Raw genomic sequence first — 27,663 nt, 5'->3', positions numbered from 1 at the left:
GTAAAAAATTTATTTACAATTTTTTATTTCAAACAATAGTTTCAAACAGTTTTGGAAAGTTCAAATAGTTTTCGAATTACAAAATTTTAAAATTAGACACAGATTTAGACACAGTCGTCTATTCTCTCTTCCGTAAACCTATATAAATTAAAAACTATTTCTTGAAATAAAAAATAGCATACATTTTTATTTTAATTTTTCATGAATTGTCATACTGCAATTTTATTATTCTCATGTCTCGGGATATCTTGTATATATAGAATTTTCTTTCATTTGCCTGCATAAAATTTATCGCGAATGCTTGCATAGATATGTATACACTTTTCTTGGATTTCAGGCCGATTGTAGTAGTGTTTAATCATTATAATGAAATAATATATGAATTGAAGGGAATAATATTGAATCAATATCAATCATATTTTCGGAATTTACTGAAATCACTTCCAATATTGGAATGGTATGAATAATGGAAACAGATTGTGCCGAGGAAAATTACAATTTCTAATATCGTTGCGTAATAATGATTGTGTGATTATCACTGTTATGAAATTTTTCAATAAAATTAAAATTTACGATAAATCTTTCAAAAAGATTACACTTCATCGATCATTTTTATACTTTTTTTATATGAATAAAACCCTGAATCAGGTGCACTTTGAACGATGTTGTGGACTCTTCTAATTTATGAAGTACACTTTAAAGTATTGCTAAACTATTAATTTTAAAGTATTGCATTTTTATTTCTGATGCCTCTTTGTTGGACGTTTTTTATTTGTATACCTCTTCTATCTTTAGTATAACCGTTACACCATTACCAATAGATTTGATCTATTTCTGTCAGTTCGTAAGCAGCTTTCTACACGTTATATGTGACGATATGATATACGAGTACATGAATTTTTGAATGCAAAGGGAAACTTGTATTTTATTGTTCTATTTTATTGCAAGGTACATATGGATGAAGATGAGACTTCGTCTTTTCACTTGCGTTTTCACCTCAAAAAAATTCCGATTTAATCCAAGCTAATTTTTAAATAAAAATTAGATTCGAGTTAAATTAGAATTTTTTCGAAGGTGCAACGGAAAGAATGGAGTTTCATGTTTGCAGTAAAATAAAACAATAAAATATTTCGTCTTTTGCATAAATTAAAAGTTCATTTTTTATGTTTAATTCTCGTTTCGGATGAAGTATTGCAAATTTATGTAAAAAATTATATAATTATAACATTGAAAGTACCAACATTTTTTTGACATGATATGTCAAGATCAAAGTTATATTAAAGCTGATGATTATTTATATCGAATTACTTATATCAATTTTAATAGCATTCTTACGATAAACGTAACCGAATAAAGATTTGCCTTATTAGATATAAAAAACCTTTAAATTCTGTTTACAAAAGACCTTCTCTTGCATCATAATTACTTGTGCCACGTTTCATAATTATTTAAAAGTTATTGAACTAATCATGTTCGGTACAATGCAATGTATATTATAAAGTTACAATAATTTATTTGAATTTGAATCAAGGAAAAAGACAAAGAAAAGGAGAAAGATGAAGAGGAAAAAAAGAGGGAGTATATCTTAAACGTATATACTTTTTATTCACGGTTAGTTGCTATAAAAAGCACAGTAATATTCTCGATTACCAATTATTCTGAATGAAACTGATAATGAATTTTATCATCCGTACTATCACACTAATGCATATTACAGGCTGCTTTATATGAATTATTTAAATGCAATGATATATAAACGTTTTAATGATGAAATAATAATGTATGTTCTGCTGAAGAATGATAATATAATATGTAATATATCATGATTGAATTTTAATTAATTAAAATCTTTATATTATTCTTTTTTATTTAAGTAACTTCATGTATAACATGATCAAATTCGGTATCTGATAATGATATCAATCAAATGAAAATAATGATATCAATCAAATGAAAATAAGTCTCACAATCATGCGTCGCATGAGTTTTTCTCATTTCACATAAGCGAAGTTGCGAATATGTAATTTCTGTCTAATAAGTCAAAAATTATTTATTGGCATAATATTAGTGTTTCGTTATTATTTCAATATCTTTCATTATCTTTTACAAATACGATTACCAAAAAGTAGCAGATATTTAGCAGATATGTATATATTTACAATCTACTATATGTATATATATATATATATATATATATATATATACATATAGTAGATTGTAATTATTAAATAATAATTAAATAGTTGTAAAATGGATTATTATAAGATGCTGCTGTCTCATCTCCAAATTAAGCAAACAAGTGATGTTTAAGAGAAAGGATTTGGTTACAAATTTTCGGAATTTTAACCTCCTGAAATGTATGATATATATATTTATATATATATATAAGCAAATTTCGTTGATTGTATTATAAAAAAGGTTGTCTTATAAAAGTAAATGTCAATAAATGTCAATAATATTCAATAATATTCATTGGAAAATTGTAAACTTATAGAAACTTGATTGTGTCTCATTCATGATTATGTAGTACCGATTATTAAATGATTAATAGAGGAAGAGGGAAATAAAATAAATTACTTGTTTATTAAATTAAATTATACATTTTCGGTAAATATAATGTCATTCTCATAAAAAAACCTATTACTTAGTCAAGAAGGAAAACGACGAGTCGAAAAACCAATGGGCGCATAAATGTTTGAATAATGAATCATCATGGAATTGTAAAATTAAAATTGATGAAATTTTTTCCGTGACAAGAACATGCATTTGGCATTTTTTGCTCTCTTTACTTTTTATTATTATCGCTCAGTGTCATGTCTTTTACTTGCTTTTCCGAAGATTTACCTGCATGCCGTTTAAAGCTACCCCGATTTCCCATAAATGTCTCATCTTATCCGACATTAAAACGCCGCAGGAATTCTACAATCTTTTGCAGTTTCTCACCACGTCTTTTTATCACAGCAAATGTAGTGGCTTCTATGTTTATCTTGCTTTACGTACCCTTGAAAAGTTGATCAGAATTTTTCACACATTAAAAATTATTTTTCATCATCGAGGCAAATTTGCAAACTTCTATAAATATATTTGTATTTGTCTGGAGAAGCGATACGGAAATAGATTTAAAATAACAACAAACAATAATCATTGAGAAATATAATTAAATTTACGAGCATATTTCCGGCATATTATCAAATTAATTAAATAAAAATAATAAGTAATATTTTAGATGATTTCATTTTTTAAGGAAGAAATTGATTAAATAAATATTAAAGACAAAAGTTTATGAAAGTCGTATTTGAGCAATATTTAATCAAAATTTCAATCAAAAATGTATATTGTAAGATATTTGATTATACAAAATATTTACACAATTGGATATATGCGATTGAAAGATCAAACAAGGCGAATTCAATTTAAAAAAAAATAATATGAGAACTAAGAACTTATGAACTTTGCAGGGCCCACTCTGGAACCGCCATTACCTAGAAGAAAGAAATGTCCAGAGCTTGCTTACAAGACGCATGAATTTATCACAGCAGCAGACGGTGGTGGTATCGATGCAATTGATTCGAACGTCGTAGCTGATAAGGTATGGGATTAATAATCTCTATGATTCTCTATAACTCAAAATTTAGAACAACATTTATATAAATTCAAATACAAAAAATTAAAATTTATATAAATGATTTATATAAATGAATAATTTATATAAATTTATATAAATGAAAAATATATTATCATATTGTACATTATATTGTTGATTATTATGGCTATTTTTGCTTTCTTTTTGCCAATAAAAATTCTGTTTTATAAAGATCTCTAGGATTCTTATTATAAACGCCCATTATCCATTATTTATTTTGATTCTAAAATCTGATTTATAATTTCCAAGAGAGAGAAAAGAGAAGAAAGGTGCATCAAAATATTAATTGAACTTAAAATATTGACTTTTACACAGCAGGAAGTCACATCGACACTGCCACCAAGTCAGCTCAGCAAAGCGATATCTCGTATAAGCACCGAATATCGGTTGCAATTTGCATGGCCTAGAAAACCACAGCTGATGAATGGCGAAACTCATGCACCGGTTTTAGCGGCGGGTCTTTCCGCGGGCACTACAGGTCCTCCAAGGAAATCGCTCAGTATGGGAGCTCTTAAACAAGGCATGACGACTACTGGACCGGCACCGGTACACAAAAAGCGACCAGGAGACTTCGATCACAAACGCGACGGTATTTGTTTATTGTCATGATAATCTACACATATTCCAATATCAATCAATAGATCCAGAGAAATACATTGTAAGTCTTGAGTAAACTTTGTGTTAATTGTAAATTAACTTATTCGCTACGATTACTATTTGCAGACTTATCTCTATGTACGAATGGCTACTATAGTGGTCGTCCGTTGAAGCTATGTTACAAACGGTCACTATAATAGATAGCCAATACGTGCACAATGTACAATGGTGAGACAAGAATAATTTACTTATTATGAACGCATAATAACAAGGTTTATTTGTTATCATAACGAACAAAATAAAATTAATTATCACGAGTTATGAATATGTCTTATTAGTGCAATCAGTCACAAAGAAACTTAAATTTTATTCGCAAAGTACACTCGTGGTTCGCTGTCTACAGTGACAGCGTATATATATATATATATATATATATATATATATATATATATATATTTTAGTGGCAATATTTTTAATAAAAATTTTAAAAAATATCCCAAATATCGAATTTTAATTATATATATTTTCGAAATGTGTTATAATTGAAATAAATTGTTATAAATCGTTATAATTGAAATAAAAATCAAGTTTTTTTTATAATGAACGGCATATTAAAAAGGGTATTACAATTAAAATCTCTTACAATTTCTAAAAGAGATTTGGTTTTTATTTCTATTCTGACAATTCACATTTCGAAAATATATTAAATCATTAGTATTAAACAATATTATTAGAAAATATTTAGAATGTCACGAATTTGTTGCGTCAATAGTTTTGAGCGCTTGATATAATAAGTATAACGGATACAATAAGATAAGAGGATTCAATTAAGCGGATTTCGATATTTTTATTGTTAAAAAATACAGAGGTTGAAAAATTCATTTACATCAGTTTTTCTCCGGAAAAAAATAAAATTTCTGTATTGGATCTCAAAATTTTTAACTTGAAAGATTCGAAAGCAGCTAAATAATTTCTAGATTTAAATGTTTCTTTTACTATAATGAAGAAGGAAGAAGACAAACAACTAAATACGGACTTATGTGCAATTGTGAAAAAAATATATTTTCTTTTCCTTTCTATATGATTTTTATACCACCAAAAATTATAGATATAGAAAGCATTCGATCTATTCTTACTATTTCTATAAATTCAGCTGCGCTATAATCAATTATTATTCAATAGTTATTATTTAGATGAAACACAAAGAATTTCTTTACTTTTTGTTTCTCTTTTTCTTCTTTATATTATTATTTTCAAATTATTAATTTAATGCATTTGAAATTTGTAATAATTTTTCTTCAACCAAACTCTATACACAATAATGTAAAATGTTTCAAAAACAGAAGATAGAAAAGTAACTTTTAAAAAGAAAAATTTAATTATATATCTAAGAGCAAAATTATATACATTATTTACATTATTTTCTTCATATATTTCTTACAGGAATTCAGGCATCAGAACTGGAACCATTAGTAGGCAGCGGAACGGATACAATCGACGGCATGGTACCAGAAGGCGACGAGCGCGAAGAGGATTTGACGGATTTGAAAATAACTTTCAGGTCAGATTGTCAACCGGATTTGTTAGTATGTATTTAAAAAAAGTAAAAAGACAGGAGAGAACGAAAAAACAAAATTAAAAACGAGAAGTAAAAGAAGGTATCTACGACGATTTCGATCGGTGTGAAGACGCGATAACGTGTGATAACGCGACTTGATTACGATGACATTGTTGTCAATGATGATTACGCGATTATTACACGTAAAATTGATTATTTGCAGGAATAAAAAGTCAAATAAAATCGTGCGGGTATCGGACAATAAGAAGTCGGGCAAATCGCAACCGAAACCATTTCCCATGGCGGAGGTAATCGAACTTCGGCGACTCGCTGACGAGTACAAGGTAATCCGTGGAATTCGTTTTGTTATTATAGACCCAAGGTTTCCTTTTTGAATTATCAATCGTTGTCTTTTTCCACGCTCATCCTTCTTGCGTATAAATAATGATAGTTTCTCATTTTCCCTATCCACTCAATTGTTTTAATTAATCTAATCGGTACAATTGAACTTATCATTCAACATTCAGTAAATAATTTTTCAATTATCAAAATGTATGTGTCGCATTATTTTCTCACTATCTGATGTTTCCCATAACAAAAATTTAATAATTATAAGTATATAATTTTTTGTAACGGTTTTTTGTCGATAAAATTTTATATTAAAACAATGTATTATATATTCTATATATCACTGAAAGCAATTATCTGATAGTAGACCATTTTACTTCGCGTGATTTTTTATTAACAAATATTTCTCTGTCAAAAATAATATTCATTCGTTTTTCATATTTTCGTAGTTTCCTCATACTATTTCTGAATATATTTTCCAATATTATCCAAGCAAAACATTTAATATTTTTTCAAGCATGTTCTATGTTCTCCTAGGTCGGTTAGCACTGATGATCTGATTAATTAACTGATTAATGATTTGTCAATAAATATTTTCAACGTCCTAAATTTATTTTTTAAACTATCATTATCTTTTAAATCAATCATTTTTTATTGTTAGCAAATCTATGATTAAATTTAAAAAAAAATTTTTTTATAAAAATATTAGTTATAAAAATATTTAATGTGAAGAAAAAATTTACAATTTAAATATTAACTTTTGCAATATATAAATACTCTCATTTTTGATATTTTAACTAATAACAAAAAATTGGCTTTGGATTAGTAAAAAAATTTAAAAGCGAAAAATTCACTGAGCGCATAATATTTTATTTATTCTCTCGATTACTCAATTATGTGCCTAATTCAATCAATGATATAATCGAAACAAATATTGATCAGCATTGGTGCGATTGACTCTTATAAAAAAAATAATACAAATATTATCCTCCGATTTTGATGTGAAACTTTGGATGTGTTATAGTGTAGATCCAGATTAAAATAAGAAGCACGTATCTTTTTTTTCCTACATCGTTCTCGATTCAGCGACTTCATTCCGATATTTTTCTCGCTTATACTTCTTAGGGGACTTAGGAGGATTTATTTTTATTTATTTTTATTCTTTAAAAATCTCGAATTGAAATATATTTAACTACTTAGTGTCGCGCACAAAAATATATGCCTCGCGCATAACTATTCAGTTTGAACAAAAAATTTAATTTTCTTTCAAACTGACACATTACCATCCGCGTCTGGTTCTTATTGGCTCCGTAAATATAAATTTGTGTTTCACACAGAGAATCTTACTATTTTCTTAATTGTTAACACATAGATATTGATATCTTTTGGTTTACATTAGCATCGTGACTGGGGTTGTGGTCTGACGGCCGAAGACGAGGCTTCATTGTGGAAACAAGTCTCCAATAATCATGCACTCAACGCTCTATCTCTTGCCAGGCTAGTACATTATACTCCATCATTTTCTAATAAAGAGCTCATTGATTTGTCATTGTTGTTACGAGTAAACGTTTTTCTCAATTGTTAAACTTGTGATCCACGTCTGTTCTTTTTGCGAAATCTTTCACGAAATTACGTAATTAGATAACAGTATTTTGGTTCTAAAATACTGCTATCACGAAAAATTATCAGCAGCAACTACATTTATTCAGTGTCGTATATATATATATATATATATATATATATATATATATATATATATATTCTATCAATCAAATCTACCACAAACTTCTATTTCATCTTTTCACAAACATATTTTTCGAATACACAAAATATTAAAAAAAGTAAAATCTTTTAATTTGAAACTATTCTACAAATATTTTCAAAAATATGTAGGTTTGATTACACTTTATACATCACCGAAAACACTTTACATAATTTCAATTATTACGCAAACATTTTTTTTTAACAATTTGTACCATAATGCAAATTATTATTCCAAAAATCCATATGTTTAAAAAGATGAATCTTTGATGGGGTTGTATGTATAGGTTGTTGTACATGTATGAGTGTGTATGTATTTGTGTGCGCGTTCAAGCAGTTCAAAATCTTAGCAACAAATATATTGGATATAAAAATTGGAGGTAAAAATGTGTCAAATATTATCGGACTATAAATGTTGTTCATATACTTGTTGTGTATTCATCGTGTAATTATAAACGTTATTCACTACAGATTTGTGTCGTTCATGTGAAAGAGCAAAAGCTGTCACATTTTGCGAGAAAAATTCACAGAGTGTTCGAGCGTGCTCGCACCTTCACACTGATTTCGTCGTAGTTAGCTAACTTATCTCGATTCAAGTGTAATGAATAGTTGACTTAATTTAATTACCCACAACCACCTTTTGATCGGCTCTTTTAGATCGGTTACCAAGGAGGAAAAGGAGAAAGAGAATAGGAAGGTTGCACCGATTGTCAATATGGTTACAACAATGCCACCAGCGGGTCGACCATCTTCGGTGCAAGCTAGACCGATACATGGTATATTGCAGGATGACACTAAAGCGGTATGCAAGTCTCTATTTAGTATGTTTTTATAAAATTGGTTTCTAGAGTTGTCAAAGTATATTAAAAGATGCAACTTTACTTTCTTTAAGAAATTTAAGTCTTACTCTTACTAATTTACGAAGGATATTCCAAAATGCGTGATCATTTTGTCTGACACAATTTTTTTGCAATTATTATTTTTTAAGAACTTGCTGGAATCGTCAGTTTTCCTGAAAAAAAGAATTAAATGTTTGTATAGATGTCAATTTAAATTAGAATTTATATTTATGATGCACTTATAATTAAATATAGAATCAAATAATACCATTGGTAATTGAAGGGATGTACTCAATATTTTTATTATATAAACAATGATTTCATTAAAATATTGAAAAGATAATAAGTAGGAATTTAGTCTGATGACCTTTTAACAGCTTTGATAAAAGGAATTGCCCAGGAAACAAGAAATTTAAATTCAATTTCCAATTTTACTAGGAAAAAAGAGAGAAAGAAGAGAGATAAAAAGTTACATTTTTTATGATTATTTCTAATACTAGTTTTATCATAGGATAATGATCGAGCCATTGCTCGCGCAAGAAAGGATTTCTTGATCCGCCATCATCTTGATCGTACTACTGGTGTGGGTACGTGTTAATAATTCGATTTAATCAATTAATTTTAAAAAAATATAATAAACAATATTAATAATTATATTTAATATATAATTATAAATATAAGTATTTAATTTATAATAATTATATTTAATTACATTAATCTCTCCTTATCATTATCAAAGATGACCTGTATTCATATAGGATGTTTCTTAAATGAGCGAAATTAATATTATTTTATATATTTCTTAACAAAAAATAAGTATATTTTTTCTTCTGCAAAATTTCTGAAAATATTTCTGAAACATATATATTATATATACATAATTTTATTAAAGGATATATAATTAATACGTTAATTATTTGAACAATTAAGTTCATATATAATTAATTATATAATTTTTATAAATGTATTTTTAAATATTTTATTTATGTATATTTTTATCTATTTATATATATTTTTTTTCCTCTCATTCAGTTTTTTATAAAAATTCAAGAGAAATTTTGTTCTCCTAGGTGACGGTGCACTGCTTCCCTCTCCGACACGAGAGAAGTTGGAGCCAGTCATCCCACGACGACGCGACGATATCAAGGAGCATCGAGATGAAATTCAGCCACGAACTAAATCCAGTCCGAAGAACAGTCCGAGAACCGGACGCTCGCAAAGTCTTGGACCGACTGTCACTGACCGCAGATCACCTAAACGTCAGCCTATACGTGCACCATCAGTTACTAAGGACGCTAAGGTACATTATCTATATGACTTTTAATTCATATTTTAACTTTTAATGTTATTTTTTTCTAAATATTTATTGAACTTCAGTTAAAATCTGTAATCATAATTTTTCAAGTAAGATACAAAATTCGATATTGTTACTCAATCATATTTTCAACTGTAATGTTATAGCACTAACAATTTATAAAGAAATTGTTGTTGGAGAAAATCAGATTTATATATGTCATAATATGATGTCATAATATAATGTCATAATATGATGTCATAAACACTTTATTTTCTGACTGAAATGTTTTCAACACAATTATAAATTTAACCACTAGATGATCAAATTCTAATAGAATTTCTAAAAGCTATCTTATACATACATACAACATAATTAAATTCACTTATTGAAAACAAACTTGCAAAAACAATATTTTAGAAAATAATATTTTAATTGACGTTATTACTCTACAATAATTAAAACTCTTACAATAATTTTAATTTACGAGATTACTTAAATAGATAAAGACGAATCTCATGATTTAATATGCATTAAACATCTTTTTAAAAAAATTTTCTTTCGTTTATTAAGGAGAAGGAGAAAGAGACGAAGGATAAGGAACAAAGAGAAAAAAGCAGCGAGCGCGAAAGGCATCCACGACCGAGTAAGTAACATAAAAAACCAAATGGCAATTATATTTTACATTAGCTATACCAAAAGTACTATCAGCCAATTTCCAGTATCCCAGGAGATTGTATCCCGAATCGATTGAAGCTCGTAATTTGTCAATCGAATCCCCTTTGCATTTTCGTGCATAAACTGGATTTAGAAATAGAGTACATATATTTATATTGTATACAACTTTTTCGATTGCTGTCTGCTCTTGTGGGCCTCGAAAGCCGAACGTTACATAATTTCGTCGTATACATGATTATTATATTTGTATACAAATTGTATGCCAAAGATTCTCACCGCTCGCGAGATTTATGTGTATATATATATATATATATATATATATATATATATATATATGTCCGTTTTTAATTAACAAATTTCAGCATTTTGTTAAACTTAAAGAAATGATGATAAATATTGACGAAAGAAGATTCTTGGCTTCAGTGGTCTTAACTTTCACATATGTGGTCAAGATCATATAATCAGACTTTATAAGTAATTTCCAAAAGATATTTTAATATTGCTCGTTGTTTATTAAAAAATTTATTAACAAATGAGGTTTTATGCAAATCACAATAAACTTACAACAAAAAATATAATGCTGACCATAATTGTATAGATCTTATAATTTATACTTATAAATTTAACAAATATAGATCCTTGTAAAAAAATATTAAAAATCTTACAGATTTAAAAATAATAAATATATATAGAAATGGAAGAAGCTTCATGTAAGCAACTTTCCACATGAAATGTCATCCATTTCATATTTTCTCACTTGTAGAATGAAGTTTATAATTATATAATTTTACATATATGTTTGCAATTTTCTGTGCAAAGAAATATCCCTATTACATTGCTCTGTGCTTTTATTATGCGCGTGCGTGCGTGCGTGCGTGTATGTGTGTGTGTGTGTGCGCGCGCGCGCGTTGTACGTGATGAGATTTATAATTTTATACTTCTGTATGGGTTTACAACTTTCAATGCAAAATAACATTCAAACGTGAATAAAACTTTAATATATGCAGAAAGTTAATCATGCAGAACCACATGTAGAACTATATAATTATACATTTTGTCACACTGAAAGCATCAGGAGACTTCGCTTTGTGGAAAATTGCAAATTTGTACCTTTTCCACGTCCATATATCAACTTTTGAATTTTTTGGAAATTTTTAAACATGCTTTAAAAGAGGTTATCTGTTTAAATATGTATGTAAAGTATATTCAATATAAAATAATACATATGTAAACTATGGTCAAATATATATTAAAATTGGTCAATATATATTAAAATTTATATATTATATGTAAATTTATATATTATATATACATTTTTATTGTGAAAATTGCATAATCTTTATTAATAGTTAATAATTATTATATAACAATTTTTTAATGAACAATGAACGACGACTAAAATCTTTTAAATCTTTTATTCAAAGTCATAATCTCCTCCCTGACAACATATGTCAAGTTTAAGATTATTAGAGATTGCCTTTTGCTCAATATTTAATGAAAAATAGAAATTAATGTTTAATTAATTTAAAAGTTTAAATAATTTACAATTATTATTAACATATTAAATTATTTTTTAAAATACGATGTAATTTTTAATTGCTGAGGAGAAAGCATTTGATTATATTTTATATATAATCAAATATAATATATATTTGATTGCTGTTAAGAATATGTTTTGTGAGATATATTCGCATAAACATTTGCTATGCGGTGAATGTCAGTTACTCATAATTGCCTCCTCATTAATGTTTAGGCAGATGCATGACAATCCTATCTACTTGTCTCTATCTCTTTGCCTTTGCCTTTAAAACTCTCGTCTAGTAATCAGTAGTTATATCGATAGACTGTATGAAGACTATCGTGCGATGTATTTTTCGCCTAACCTATGCCATCCTTTGCGATTAAGCAAGCAAAATTCTATTTTTATCTTATATATAACGAATCATGATGATAGGTCATATCGACTCCATCGTTCATGTACGCAACTCATTACACATGTCATTTCATAATATTTAGGAAATAAATGTATTGTCAGTTACATGTTTAATACTTTAACAATGCAAGTCTACAACGTGTGTGTTTCGTGATTTATATTATTTAATTTCATCTAAGAATAAATAATTGTTGTAATAATGTGGAAAATATAACAAGAAAGTTCAATATATATTGAATATTATAACATATACATATATATATATTTACCATTCTCCTTCAATTTTCTTTTTTATGTTTTTTATGTTTATGTTCGATTCTTTTATTAAGTGTACAAAACAAAAGAACTTTTTAAAGAAAAACAAATTTATTAAAATAACTTAAGATTTTTAAAAGAAATAAATGTATATAAATAATTTCAATAGAAAAATATAAACCATACGAAAAATAGATTTTAAAATAATCACGTGTATTCCATTATTTTTGTGTGCCACAAATTTTACAATTGAAGATATGTATTCTGATAATTTTTAATGGAAAATCACTGTACCCATCTATCGCTACACAAATCTATAACGATAATTATTCTTTTTTTTTCTCGACATTATTATATTAACTCTAGAACAACAGATGGATGATTCTATAATATGGATGGATGACTCTATATGTCGCGCGATAAATCATTTCCGATCTATACAAAATTTCTTTTACGTATCCTAAAATTTCTTATATGTATCCTAAAGTAAAATTTTATAATAAATATTTTAATTTGTATAGTAAGTTAAATATATAGTATTCTTAAATATTTTCTTTCTTAAAATATTACTTATATATGACAATTAAAAAAAAGACAAATATTTTTGAAATAAAAATATGGATATATAATAAATATTGATATATATATATATATATATATATATATATATATAATATTAATATTTTATATTAATATTAATATTTTTGTGCAACTCACACATAAAATATTTGTTTTGATTTTATTTTCGCACGAGTTTTATAAAATATTTTTAAGATATATGGGTCATGAATGACTCAGCATCCATTAGTGGAGAATTAATTAATCATAAATCTATCATCGTTTTTATATAACCCATTGATAATCCAGTTTCAATCAATGACAAAATTTATATATATTATTTGTGTACACACACTACATACATACAAATGCATATTTAAAAAATGGCTTCAATTTATGCGAAAGTTTAATGATATTAATTGTAAAGTCACTAGACAGCACATCATCATCAATAATTAGCTGTCCTCATATTCCCTATTTTCTCAAGACGATCTTACTTCGATTTTCATACGTCTGCGCTATCATTATCGCGCTTCGTTATTATCGTTATCACTATTATCATTTTAATCATCTCCTATCATGCTTATCTTCTCAAAACTCGTTTCGAATTATGCATCTTCTTCGCAAATTCTATTCTTTTTTCTCTCATGAGAATATACAATTGGGGATAGGTGTCGTGAATTAGATTGATTAGGTGTGGCAGCGGGTGTTTCAGCGGCGGGCCCAGGCCATCGTGTCCGTTGGAGCATACGAGAGTTCGCGACTCCAGTTTCCTCAGTGACTGGCTCGTTGACACCATCTATACCGCCATTATCGCCGCCACCCCCGGGCCCAGGGCCTACTCTACTTCACAGGAAACCCTTGCAAGCCGCGCATCGTAAATGTACGTTTACTATACCTGGCTATCTACCTGCTGCCCGCCCATCCCTTTATCGGTTTGGCATTTTCAAAGAATTACTCCGTATCAAAGAGTCTAATATATCATTCTCAATTTTTCCCACAATTCATTCCAATTTATCTTGAGTCGTCTAAATGATTTTTGACGAATTTTAAACTCATTATAGATCTCGCAGAGAGAAAAAATTGTTGCAGGATATTTTATAAATATAGAGGCAGAAAAAAATAAAGATGAGATAGGGCTATACAATTCAAAAGTACTATAGAAAAGTATTGCAACGTGATCTATTGGTGGATCACACAGCTTTAAAAACTTAAATGGCCCACGTAGACCACATAATCTCAGTATAGAACAGTGTGATCTACAGATGAGATAAGCAATTCTTTTTTATGAACAAATTATCTGTACGCAGGTTTAAAAAATCGTAAACCACTAAAATACAATGGAACAAAAACTCACTGAACTAACTCGCGAACGCACTTAACAATTATTGGCACACTAATTCACAAAGAGTTCAACCATTCTTATTTTATTCAACAATGGTAGGCCGAACGTTTGATTTGTGCACTGAATTAAAATTCTCTGAACTTTTGAGCCCCATATATTACATATAATATTTTTATATCATATAAATAACGTCCATTATATTATTCGTGAATTATTACATTATATTATTACAATAAACATGTTGCAATAAACAATGTTTATTGGATAACATTTTGATAAAATAATATATTATTAAAAATAAGATTGTCTTATTTTTTAACACATATTTTCAAAAGAGAAAGTTATACATAAAGAACTCATTTCTCTATACATAATAAGTTCTATATAGTAAAAAAATATCTATATTTTAAATATATTGCAGCAGTTTAATTTGCATAATAAGCAATTTGGAACTTGTCAAAAAAAGAATTATTGATAAAATCAAACTATATCGATATAATTGAACACAAAAAATATGAGATGCATAGATATTAAGATTAAACTTTTGCAAACAAAATTAATCATTTTATGTTTTTATCGAAAGCTTTCTTTCAGTTTCACAAGAGCGAATAGATACCAAAGACCATGCTTCCAATGAGCTACTAGTTTCAACTTTTGCCAGGATTAGACAGACTAGGCAAGCTTTTGCGAGCGCACAAGAAACGGCCTAGAGCTTTAATCATCAATTGTACTGTTTCTTGTACGATATGTTTTAGCCTTCCTCGCGACCACCGCCCTTCCCCATCGCCCTCTTCATCATGCCAAATTCACAACCACCATCACCACCAACACCACCACCACTGTCACTACCGCTAACAGTACTAGTGCAAGTACCGCCCCGGTAAAACGTTCCCCGGTAAAGCATTCGGTTCATACGACCGTCCATCACCCACCTACGTCGGGTGCTGCTGCTGCGGCCAGGCCGGAGCGCGGCGTTAAAGATTTAAGCCAAAGGTGCCGAAGTGCGAATGACGAGGTTCAGACAAAATTGGCCCGCGGGCATCCAGCAGCTGCGGCTGCAGCCGCCGGCAATGATCCATCATCCAAATCATCCCTCGATACGCGATCCGCATCAAATCAAGCCGCTACTGCCGTCGTCCAAGCTAGTAAGTAGCATGTTGTCGTGGTTTCGGTTTATAGCATCTTGCTCCTTTTTTTTTGACGTTGCTCAATCATTGATCAGTATCGTCGCTTCGTGTACTCGCTGTTTTGTGTATCTATACGTAGGTGTAACTTTGGTACAGGATATCTCTGTTTCTCTACCTCTGTGTAATCTTTCACTCTCTCACTCACCTATGTCTCTTTCTTGTTCCTTCCTTTTTTCTGTGCGCTCTAACCATTATCTTCTCTCGTCATATTGCACGATGTCAATTTAGCAGAATGTCAATTTAGCGAAGATAATATTTAGATGCTATGACTATGATAAATATTTTAAGGTTTAGTACACATGAAAGAGAATTTATTGCATAAAATATAATGATCTCTCTTTCCCTTTAAGATGAAATATTAAAATAAATTTCTAGATAAGATTGAAAGGATAAATTATATATTATTTTTTAGTAAATGATGGGAAAAAAGTAAAATAAAAAAGTAGACATTTTTTATCTTATTATTCTATTTTTTGCTCCTATCTTCTCAGAGAGCCAAAACTAATAAGATTCTAGACTATATTAAGCCAAATATTTTATATGCAAATAATTTCTTTTAAAAATAGAAAAAGATGGAAATTGAAATTTGCTAAATTGTTTTTTAAAATCAGTTCAGGGAAAACTACAGAAATATAATAAAAATACGGAAAATACTGTAACATATTATTCATTTACTGATTATATTTTATGATTACACACATATTTTTTATTTATAAAGAATTCTCAAACTACAAATTATAATCATCAATTTATAAACCTTAATAAATATTTATAATTTTTTATTTATTTTAATATTAAAATTCTTTATGAATACAAGTAATTTAACAGTTATTATCATTAGAAAGCAAATATAAATCAAACAAGTCAAATTTATTTACATTTCGTGAATTATTGACATTTCAAAATATTATATTATATCAGTATATACAGGGTATTCGAAAAGTGTGGGACCCCCTATTATCTCAAAAAGAACGCACTTTCACGGAAAATGACTTGAACAAAAGTTGTAGGAGTCGTAAAGTATTATCTTGTGGTGACCTTGAACTTGACTTTGGGGGTTATTTGTAGGTCAAATTGAATTTTTTAAATGGGATGCCCTGTATATTTTTGCACACTCTTGTAGCTAGGAATTAATTGGCGTAAAAAAAACACATAATTGTTTTGAAAAAAAAATGTAATTTGCAATTAACAATTACATTTTTTTTTCGAAACAATTACGTGTTTTTTTGCACCAATTAATTCTTCTCATTACTCTGTACATTTTGTTCAAGTCATTTTCCGTGAAAGTGCATTCTTTTTGAGATAATAGGGGGGTCCCACACTTTTCGAATATCCTGTATATATATATATAATAAGCAGGATACATCGATTTATGGAAGATTTTAATATAATTATTTTGATTGCTCTTTTCTCTCTCTCTCTCTAAGGAAAATAATAAAGATAAAAACAAAGACATTTTTAAAAATCTAAGCAACTAAGGAAACATCTATAGAATGAACGAAATATACATTATTAAAAACTTAAATATACATTTATATATATATATATATATATATATATATATATATATATAATGTTCAATTTAGTATCCGACTCTATTATGTAACATATAGTCCTTTAAACGAAAAAAATAAAAAAATAAAAATGACTTAATTAATAGGGTGACCTAATTTCGAATCGAGTTCAGTTGAGCCACGTCAATTTATGAAATCCATTTTCTGTTAGTGAGGAGAGAAGGGAAAGCAAACTTTTCAAATGGAAATCCTCAATAAAAATAATACCAAGTCTTAAAAAGGCAAATCCAATGACCTAAAATATTATTTTATTATATTATGTTATAGATGTTATTATAAATATTATAGATGTTATTATATTATGTTATAAATATTATAGATGTTATTATATTATGTTATAAATATTATCAAATTGCATCGAATAAAAATCAATATCCTCCTGAGGCAACTATCAAAAATTCGTTGCAACTATAATATTAAACATAACATTATAGATCATTGGAATTTGTCTCTTAAAGATTGATTAAGGGATATCAATTTTGCCGGAAATTTCCATTTGAAAAATTTGTTTTTCTTCTCCTTTTCACCCAATGGATAGATAAATTGATGTGATGCGATAGGAAAAAAATTGTCTACCGGCTAATTAATTATCCCATTTTTCCGTTTGAAAGATTACATTTTATATTTTACCCAGTATATTAAATCAAACACAAGAATTAATGTGTGCGGGTGTGTATGTACAGAGTGCTCATATATATAACTTATACAAATTATCACTTATCATAATTATGTATTTTAGAACATAAAGTCAAAATTTTAATACAAAAATATTAAGGCTATAATAGTTTTTGTTATACTGATTTTTATAAGTGAAATACTTTGATATTTATTTAACTGATAATTGCGCTCCGACTCTTATGGCTCTCAGTATGTTGAGCTGGAAATGCTTATGCGAAAATTTATTAAGTTTTTGGACATTACATGATACTTTTAAATTATGAGTGAAATTCTCTCTTCAACATTTTGGAATTGAAGAGAGAGGCTTTTATTCCGTCATATAGAAATTATCGAGATTACAGAAGGACGTATGCATTCATTATTTTAATTATTTTACTAATGATGATCTAATTAGGCAATCGGAATGTATATAGATTAATTAATAAACCATATTAGAGAAAATGAAAAATTGCGCTCTGCTTACTGTGCCTGACTCTCATTAACCTGTTTCTCATATTATGGATATTTGATATCAGAGCCTTCAACTTCCATTGCTAATATTTGGATTACCAACTATGTAATCCGTGGAACGTCGTTTAAATATATTAACAATTACTCTCTTTCGTATTTCTGACAATGAGATATAATGGTATACATGTATCTAAAGACAATATAAGTAAAGACAATTTTTCAATCCATAATTCTTTGAAAAATTGTTATCTGATTGACACAAATATAATAATTGAAAATATTAAAAAATAACATAATTCTGGAAACATATATTGACATCAAATTTCTTTTCAGTGTAATTAATTTTAATATTTTTAGTAATAATAATTGATTTATAATGTGCTCTTTTAAAATTATATATATGATACATAATTTATCAGATGTTTTTATAATAATAATGAAAGAATATAAAAGCTCTTTACTAAATAGAGCTTTTTATTTTTTTTCTCTTTTTATTTCGCTAAAATAGTGGAGATAATTTTCATTTATAAAATTGTAAAGTAATGTTAAGGAAAATGAAATCTCACTTAAAGAAATTTTATCAACCTAATTGGCATTTAATGCTTTTAAAACAAGTATCATTTTCTTTGAAAAATAAACATTTTATGGACGTAACGGGAAATGTCTTTTCAAAAGAGAACAAAATTGGTTATTTATAGCACAAATATCACTCTTTTCTCTATATAATCCCTTTTTTCTTTTTCTAAAAACTTAATCATCAAACAAACAGACAGACAACAAGGCATATAATATAACGCTTAATTTGTAAGGAACTGAGAAATAGTTTCCGCAATTTACAACGAAAACCATATAGTGTATGTTATATCTTTTATCAACCTGTTGGGCAACACATATATTCGCACATATCATATTATATGTATCTATGTATCGCGTGTCTCGTGTGTATACACACACATTCGCATTGTGCCTTTCTATATTTTTTGTCGTATGTCTGTATTTGTATGTATGTATTGTTGCGTATTTATTTTGCATCCTAAGTACAATGCGTATTTCCGGAACTTATGTGTATATATACACATATATATGTGTACACACACACACACACACACACACGCACGCACGCACACACACACACACAATATACACACATAGATTCCGGGTACACACACACACACACACACACACACACACACACACACACACACACACATATATGTATATGTATATGTATATGTACTATTCGCAACCTTCATGTATATTCTTTTCTACTCACACTCAAGAGAGAATTTCGCCTGCACTCGATGGCATTAAATCTGATCCCTTCTCTCTCAAAAAGATAAGATGATATTGAGACTAATATATAAAAATATATATATATCACGATCTTTGTTTTCTGCACATTAATAAATATATGAATATATTTTCACGGCAACGCAAAATAATCAGCGCATATTCAGTATTGATATTATATAATCAACAAACGACGATACAGAGTATTCTAGATTTTTCTAGCCAAATTAGTGTTATAAAATGTATAGAAAATTAAGAAATAATGTAAGTAAATGTACATAATATGTAAGAAAAACGTTTAAATTAACAAGACATGCAAGTCAGTGATTTACGTAAATTTTTAAATTATTGTAAATAGCAAATTTCAAATCGAATTGCAACATGATAATTAACATCTAAATATTGTTTAATTCGCGTACATTATTAATTGTTAACTAGAACAGTATTTTATAAGCAATTTATAAAGTAATTAAATAAATAAGTAAATTATGAAATTAATATTAAGATGAATGAATTATGTAACATACGTGTTGATGGCAATTTAACTTATCATCGAGTGCAAAGGCAGTTCAACTCATCATCGTCGAGACACGGGATTTAGGACGATTATTTACCATATTGACGAATAAAACGGTTTGCTCCAAACGTTCCAGTGACGGCGGAGCCCCAGATAAACGGGGATGTCACCGGTGGAGACTCAAGTGTCGCTTCGACGCCACCGTCGCAAACACACGCGGTAGCACCGATATCTGCTACACAAGCAAATCAATGGTTGGATGACGAACCAGTAGTGAAGAGTCCGCCGGAACCGACAAGGGTAAAGTCGCCAGAACAGATGATCATGCGTTCGCCAGAACCTGTAAACTGGACCGTACCTCTTGACACTGGCAAAACTTTCACTGTTACGCAAAATGTCCGAGAAGGTAAGATGATTTGGTGGCATTAAACGAAAAATAATAATAATCGAAAAGCTTTTCAGAAGAATTAATTGTGTCTTTGATGAAAATTTTAGAAAAAAAACTTTACAGAAAGAATTTTAGAGAAAAAAACATTTAAAAAACCGATATATATTATTATAAAGTAAATTATGCATATCTTTCCATTCCAGATAGCTTTTGTAAGCAACTATTATACTCACAACAGAGTTCAGTTTAAGTTATTTAATTTAATATATATTTATTATGGTCTATCTCTTTCAATTTTGTTTCACATTTTAAACTTTTATATTTTTATAAATTCTATTATTTTATTTTATTTTTATATTATTTTATCATTCTCTTATTATTAGAGATTAAAAATGATAACTCAAAAATGATATGTCGATTTTAGCATTTTTTTTTTACATTACTAGTAATTGTGGTTATAATTTTAATTAAATACATAATGAGATATAATATTATTTTGAGTGTAATTTTAATTATTTCTTTCAAAGAACCCCTCACGCGTCCGCATAGCGAGACAAAGACGTGGGCACCATCGTCTGTACCATCAGCACCGCAATCAGCACCTCCAGAACTCGCGGCACAACATAAATCACAGCATTCTCAGCACTCCGGCTACAAGTCGCCCGAGAGTGAAAGCGTCTCACTTGGTAGTTTTAGCGGCATAAACGGCCACAAGGATCTGGACTCAGAAAGGGATAGTCCATTGCCCACGAATATACAGGATACATCCACGAAGACTGAGAAGGTTAGAAACATTACTATAAAATGTAAAGAAAAGTTGGGAAATTATTTTATAAATAGTGTATTTTTGGAATAAAGTTGAAATGTGTCGAAAAGTTCTTTACTATTTCTTCTTTCAATGATTATCGAGATATAATAAATTAAAAATTTAAATAGAGAAAAATTTGACCAATAATACGTGATGGACAGATATTGTACTAAAGAAGGAGCAGATAGTTATTCTAGAAATATAATAATTTTTCAACGCTTGACTTCACTATTGCATTAATTCTTTCATCTTTCATTTTTATGTATAAAATAAATATATGCATGAATCTTATTATATTCATGTGCTGCTTCTTGATAGTGAAGAATCTGCGTTGAAGTTTACTCCTAAAGGTCGATATTCGCTTAACATCGCATTATTGATCAAATTTTTCAATTTTCAATCTTGGTTTACGATATTTTGATAATTATTCGTTCGAGAAAAAAATAGTAAGGTTTTACAAAAGACTTGTTAGTTTGATTTAGTCCGGAATGCACTAAGAATAATATTCCAACTTTTGTTTATACCTTGTACACTTTTTAAGACATTTACATAAATACATACCCGATGTGCCGAGTTTGAATCCAGTCTGAAATATCGAATATTCGATCGCATTTCTCAGAAGGCAATGGCATATTGTCAAAGAATCCCACGAATTTTGCCGAAATTTTGGAACCGAGATTAAACTGTAGGTCCCGTATATTTGCGGCAAAATTAATAAAAGATGCACACCGCAAATATATACAGGGATGACTATCCTCTGACAAAAATATACGGCTTAGAGAGAGAGAGAGAGAGAGAGGTAGAGGTACGTGTATACTTGTGAGAACTCACGAACTTCTTAATTATTATATTTTATTCGATAAAGAAAAGAGACTCAACAGATACATACGTACATCTTGCTAAATATGGAATCTAATCTATAATCTAAATTAGTTTACATAAATCTGATTTATGCTACATAAATAAATGCGAAATATAAAATAGCGATAACTCACTTAAGAGAGAGATAATTAGAATTATTCTTCCTATATTCAATTCTAGATAATTGAGGAGACGAAAGAACGACAAAGCCCAGAATCGTCGGCAAAATCCGTGGCAGGTACGAATTTGAGATGCTTGGAGGATCCGATGTTCGAAGAGAAGAAAAAAGATAGCAGTCTGCCGACAACGACGACGCTGGTGACAACAACTACGTCATCTACGTCACCTGCAACACAAAGTTACCGTATTCTCGAGGCTGAATCGTCACCTCAGGATACTGGCGGTACTACGAGCACCGGAAGTAGCACTGTAGGCGGTTATCACGTTTTAGAGGCACCAGCAATAGTGCCGGAATCCACACAACGCTCGGCGGCGAGTGACGTTCTTGAAAAAGCGCGTAATCGCTTTGACAAGTTCTGGGGAAAAGGTAATAATGGCTCAGAGAATTAGAAGTCTCCCGCGTTCTTTAAAAAAAAAAGGAAAAGAACGTTTCAACGAAGGATTCCACGTTTTTTGTCTCGGAAAGGCAAGATGACCCTCCCTGAAAAGGGACAAAATTCCACCTTCCTTCCCGTTGGTCTGACCACGTACTGTCATAGCTTCTAATTGCTTGAGAAACGAGATAGTAGTACATGAAAAAGTGAAGAGATGAGCCGAGATAATGTCCCCGAAAAAAACTTTTCCCACTGATCACCGATGATAATTTAAGATCCTCGTGACCGAAACCTTTCAGATTTCTTCACATTAGCGTATTGCTGATTCTGATATTCGAAAAAAAATCACATTTACCGAATATAAATTAGAATTTCTCAAAGAATACGATCGCACATCAATATGAAAAGAAATATTTTCATTAAAAAATAAAAAGGCAAGAGACAACTGTAACAACTAATCAATGCTGCTGAAGATTCCTGAAAATTATGATCGATAATTGATTTACGCGTTTATTGGAGACAACTAAAGTGCAAAAATAGTATACGATCAAAATGATCAAGATGATATTAAATATCTGGAATTAAACAAGATTAGATCCTAAAACTTCCACGAAGGAATATAAATTCGAAACGATAAAAAAATCTTTAAATCAAATTATCGATCATTAATACGAAAGTTTTAATAAGAAAGTTTTTTCTTTCTTCGCAATTAGAAGATAGACCGTAGAATATCGTGGATCCGCGCAGATATATCATTATTACAAAACAATTAACAAAAAAATGATGTCATTCCTGACAAAAAAACGTAAAGATAAAGAATCCAAATTAGGGTGAAGGACTGACACGAAAAACTTATACAATGACGGTGCGTGCAGGTAATGCGTCGGTTTCGAATTCAAGGAATAACTTGAGAACATAACTATTTAACATTTACACACACATGCTTACATATACAAACACATGCTAAAAAGATATTCGTATATTTCATCTTCGATTGATCAATAATCTCATTGCGTGATTTCATAGGTTGCAAAAACAAAATACAATAGATCACGTGAGATGCATATAGGTGCGTAAATTTATTTGCTCATCCATCTTGTTTGGAATATTTTTCATATTTCATATAAAAGACAAAAAAATATTGCAAAGTGTATCTGTCAAAATACATCGTTTTATTTATATTAATATATGGGATAAATATATATAGTAATGTTTCTTCTTTGTGCAAAATTAGCTGCAAAAAATGGGATGTAAAAGGATTTATTTTATCAAAAACTTTTTCTTTTTTTATCCACATATACACACACATATATATATATATATATATCAAACATATATGCGGATACAAATACACGTACGCACATACATACGTGCATTTACCGACACGTGGACAAGTATTTAAGACGAAATACACATTTACGCGAATACATTAACGTTATATAGGATATTAAAGTGGTCCCGTACATACGAGATCGACACATAGTTAAATCCGAATTCTTTTTCCATTTATAAAACTCGAAGCCGAGTATCGAGTATCGATAGGTAAAAAAACAGCTTGTTGCTATAAATAAATAAAATCGGGAAGAATAAGTAGCCTTTTAATCGCTTCTCGTGCGTTTTATATAAGTCTATATATGGAATATATAATAATTATATTAACACGTATACACTATGTATACAATTATGGGATATTATAGCACTCGCGGATTATAAATAAAGTGCGGTATCTCATTGAGAATTCTTCAGATCGGCAATATCACTATTAAATAATATTATTCAATGAAATACTATTATGCAACTTAATTATTTGCAGAAGATTATGCCTAAATATTTTACGACAAAGTAGTTACAATCAAATTAATCGATTTTTATTTATTTATAAATAAATGTAATATATTTGAAATATTTATTTAATTGTAGTATATTTATATGTGTGTAATTTATTATTTTTGTATTAATTTTTAAATTTTAGGAAATTAATTTTTTTTTCATCTTGTTGTGCAGAATAATGTCTAACAGTAAGATAAGAATTACATACCTAGTAGATTGAAGAGATCTGTGGAATCCTCGGGATGCAGAGCCGCGAAATAAATTTCTTTTCGAATAGAGAGGAAATCTCTTTTTTTACATGTTATTGTCACGAAAAAACTTATTCCATTTCCAAACCGAATCTCGACCATCTCGCGTGTGATTTTGTGAACGAGTTCACCGTTGTTAATTTCTAGCTAAAAAAAAGCTAAGAAAAATGTGTAATAAATGACATTTCTTATTCACACTTTTAAAATATAGCTTTAAGCACATTTTCCATGCCATTTGTAAAAATTTGCTTTAAACAATTAATCTTAATTATAAAACCGCAGCACCGATTACTTCAAGTTTTATACCTTGTCATAATGAGAACATGACATGATAATATAATGATAATTATAATGGAATATAATGATAATTATATTCCAAACAGATGAATATATATACAATATGTAAAATAGAAATATCTTCAATTGTTTTGCAACTAAAATTTACATCAATTTCTAGAAATAAGAACTGTACTACGTATGTATCGCAAATTCTGCGACTACAAGCAACACGACTTTTTTTACAGAAAAGAGGTTGTATAATTAAATTCATCACATACTATTACAGTAAAAATATTTCGAAAGGCAGAAATAATTAATTTTTATTGCATCGTTCACCGCAAATCGCGGCGTAAATGGTCGGGAAAGCGGTCTCGAACAATTTAATCATCACACTTACGAAGCGAAATAAGTCACTGTAGTGAAGTGTAGTGTTTTTTCACACAGAGTATGTAGTGCGTTGAACATCTTCGCAATTAAGGTTTAACATAAAATATTGCTATGTGTGTGACGACGACGATAATTATGACGATTACGTTCGAGGAATGCGATTCCAGCGTTATACTAAAATTTATCGAAAATGAAAATAGGGATTTCTGAATCATAAGCGAATCGAAAGAAAAGAACAAGAAAAAAAGTGGACGCTATTTATGCATGCTGTATATTCCGTCTGTTTTCTTACGCAAATGTGTATATATTCTTTCGTACATTCCTTTTTGAAGAAAACAATGATGATGATAATGATGATGAAAAAAAGATCTAAAAAAGTTTGGAGAGAGATCGATGACGAGCGAGAGTTCACCGACTTTTCATTTAGATTTGTGATAAAAATTGAAAATGTTCTTATTATTTACCATCAAATATCCGTGACAAGTAATAAAAAAATATCTTAAATATTTTAAATATTTTAAAACATGAAGTATATTCGATTTAAGAAAACTGAAAAAATATTAAAATTTTATTCGAACATTTTATATATAAAAGACAATTTAAATTAATTAAATATTAATTAAATTTAAATTTAAATATAATTTTAATTTAATTTAAATTAAATTATATTTAAACGTTAAATTTTTTTGATATTCTATTGCAAAATGGTAAATAAATGAAATTTATTTTATTTTCATCATTTTTCAGTTGTCGGATGAACCAAAGAATTCGGGAAACACTCACTCGTTCTCGTTTGAGAATGTTAAAAGGCGAAAAAAAGGGTTTTTTTTCTTTTAGCGTGCACACGCATATACATTACACTCCATCCACAGTCCACGTCCAAAAGCCAATCAACTGTAATAAAGCAGTAACGATAATAATTATAACAATAATGATGTTAAATGATAATTAATAATACTGACGACACACACACCGCTAAATACATAAAAAGCAACAAAAGCTGGAATAGACGGAAGAAATTGAGTGGACAGAATTAGATTCACAAGATGAAGGATTCAAGAGATGAAAGGAAATGTGTTGCTCTGAAACGAGCGATCGCTGACGATGATATCGTTATTCGATATTGAACGTGAAGCTGATTTCGAATGACAAGAATAATTGTTAACCTGACTGTGTGAGAGAACGATAAACAAGTTTCATCCGGCGTAAATAAAAGTTTAGCTGTTGTGAAAGCTTCAAGTCGATCGGTGATTCTCAGATTTTATTTCAAGAGATAATACACAAACAAATTGAGATTGGTTTATTTAATCTTATATATTTAATTATATATATATATATATATATATATATATATATATATTACATATTTATCTTTCTTATTATTTAATTACAAAAAAATAATTAAATAAAAATCTACAAAGATAAAAATGTATTCCAATTTTATAGGTACATTACTGTATCTTCGTTTTATAATTTAAAAATCGTATCATTTTATTTATGTAAATGTCCATGAAAGGTAAATACTTATAGTTTACTGCTTTTAATAATTATTTGACAATTTCCAGAATAAGATTTGAAAATTATTCGTAAAATAGGAAAAATCTGAGGACCACTGAAGCATATTATGTATACGAATCGCACAGTAGCGCTTCCCTCCAAAAGTCCATTGCGTAAAAAATCGGCCTAATTTTTCATCCAGAGAATGATCTTTTACTTAGGATTGCGACAAATTTTGGGCAAGAATATAATCCTTTTTGTACGTTTGCCTTTTGCCTTTCAATGTCGCAATTGTAACGCGATGAT

General features: G+C 28.9%; 1 protein-coding gene across 23 annotated transcripts in view; it reads left to right on the top strand.

Annotated features, from left to right (window-relative positions):
- The window catches only part of LOC105259050 (mucin-5AC), a 64,474-nt gene extending 37,320 nt beyond the window's left edge, over nucleotides 1-27,154 (top strand). For 14 of the 23 annotated variants that reach the window (XM_025415295.1, XM_025415297.1, XM_025415294.1 and 11 more), the window contains 14 exons: nucleotides 3,459-3,589; nucleotides 3,959-4,232; nucleotides 5,684-5,801; nucleotides 6,022-6,142; nucleotides 7,546-7,643; nucleotides 8,565-8,709; nucleotides 9,258-9,333; nucleotides 9,817-10,046; nucleotides 10,614-10,686; nucleotides 14,168-14,347; nucleotides 15,565-15,954; nucleotides 20,642-20,911; nucleotides 21,421-21,677; nucleotides 22,743-24,958. In XM_025415295.1, coding sequence (XP_025271080.1) covers nucleotides 3,459-3,589; nucleotides 3,959-4,232; nucleotides 5,684-5,801; nucleotides 6,022-6,142; nucleotides 7,546-7,643; nucleotides 8,565-8,709; nucleotides 9,258-9,333; nucleotides 9,817-10,046; nucleotides 10,614-10,686; nucleotides 14,168-14,347; nucleotides 15,565-15,954; nucleotides 20,642-20,911; nucleotides 21,421-21,677; nucleotides 22,743-23,132 — 2,753 coding nt within the window. In that variant the 3' untranslated portion in view covers nucleotides 23,133-24,958. Of the gene's footprint in view, nucleotides 1-3,458; nucleotides 3,590-3,958; nucleotides 4,233-5,683; nucleotides 5,802-6,021; nucleotides 6,143-7,545; nucleotides 7,644-8,564; nucleotides 8,710-9,257; nucleotides 9,334-9,816; nucleotides 10,047-10,613; nucleotides 10,687-14,167; nucleotides 14,348-15,564; nucleotides 15,955-20,641; nucleotides 20,912-21,420; nucleotides 21,678-22,742; nucleotides 24,959-26,607 lie in introns of those variants that run through there. The other 9 variants (XM_025415293.1, XM_025415287.1, XM_011270742.3 and 6 more) reach the window with 7 other exon arrangements.
- Nucleotides 27,155-27,663: the final 509 nt, after the last annotated feature.

Source organism: Camponotus floridanus, unplaced genomic scaffold, assembly GCF_003227725.1.
Source record: "Camponotus floridanus strain SB8 unplaced genomic scaffold, Cflo_v7.5 scaffold12, whole genome shotgun sequence".
Taxonomy (NCBI): Eukaryota; Metazoa; Arthropoda; class Insecta; order Hymenoptera; family Formicidae; genus Camponotus; species Camponotus floridanus.
This window is presented reverse-complemented; position numbering and strand designations above follow the sequence as displayed.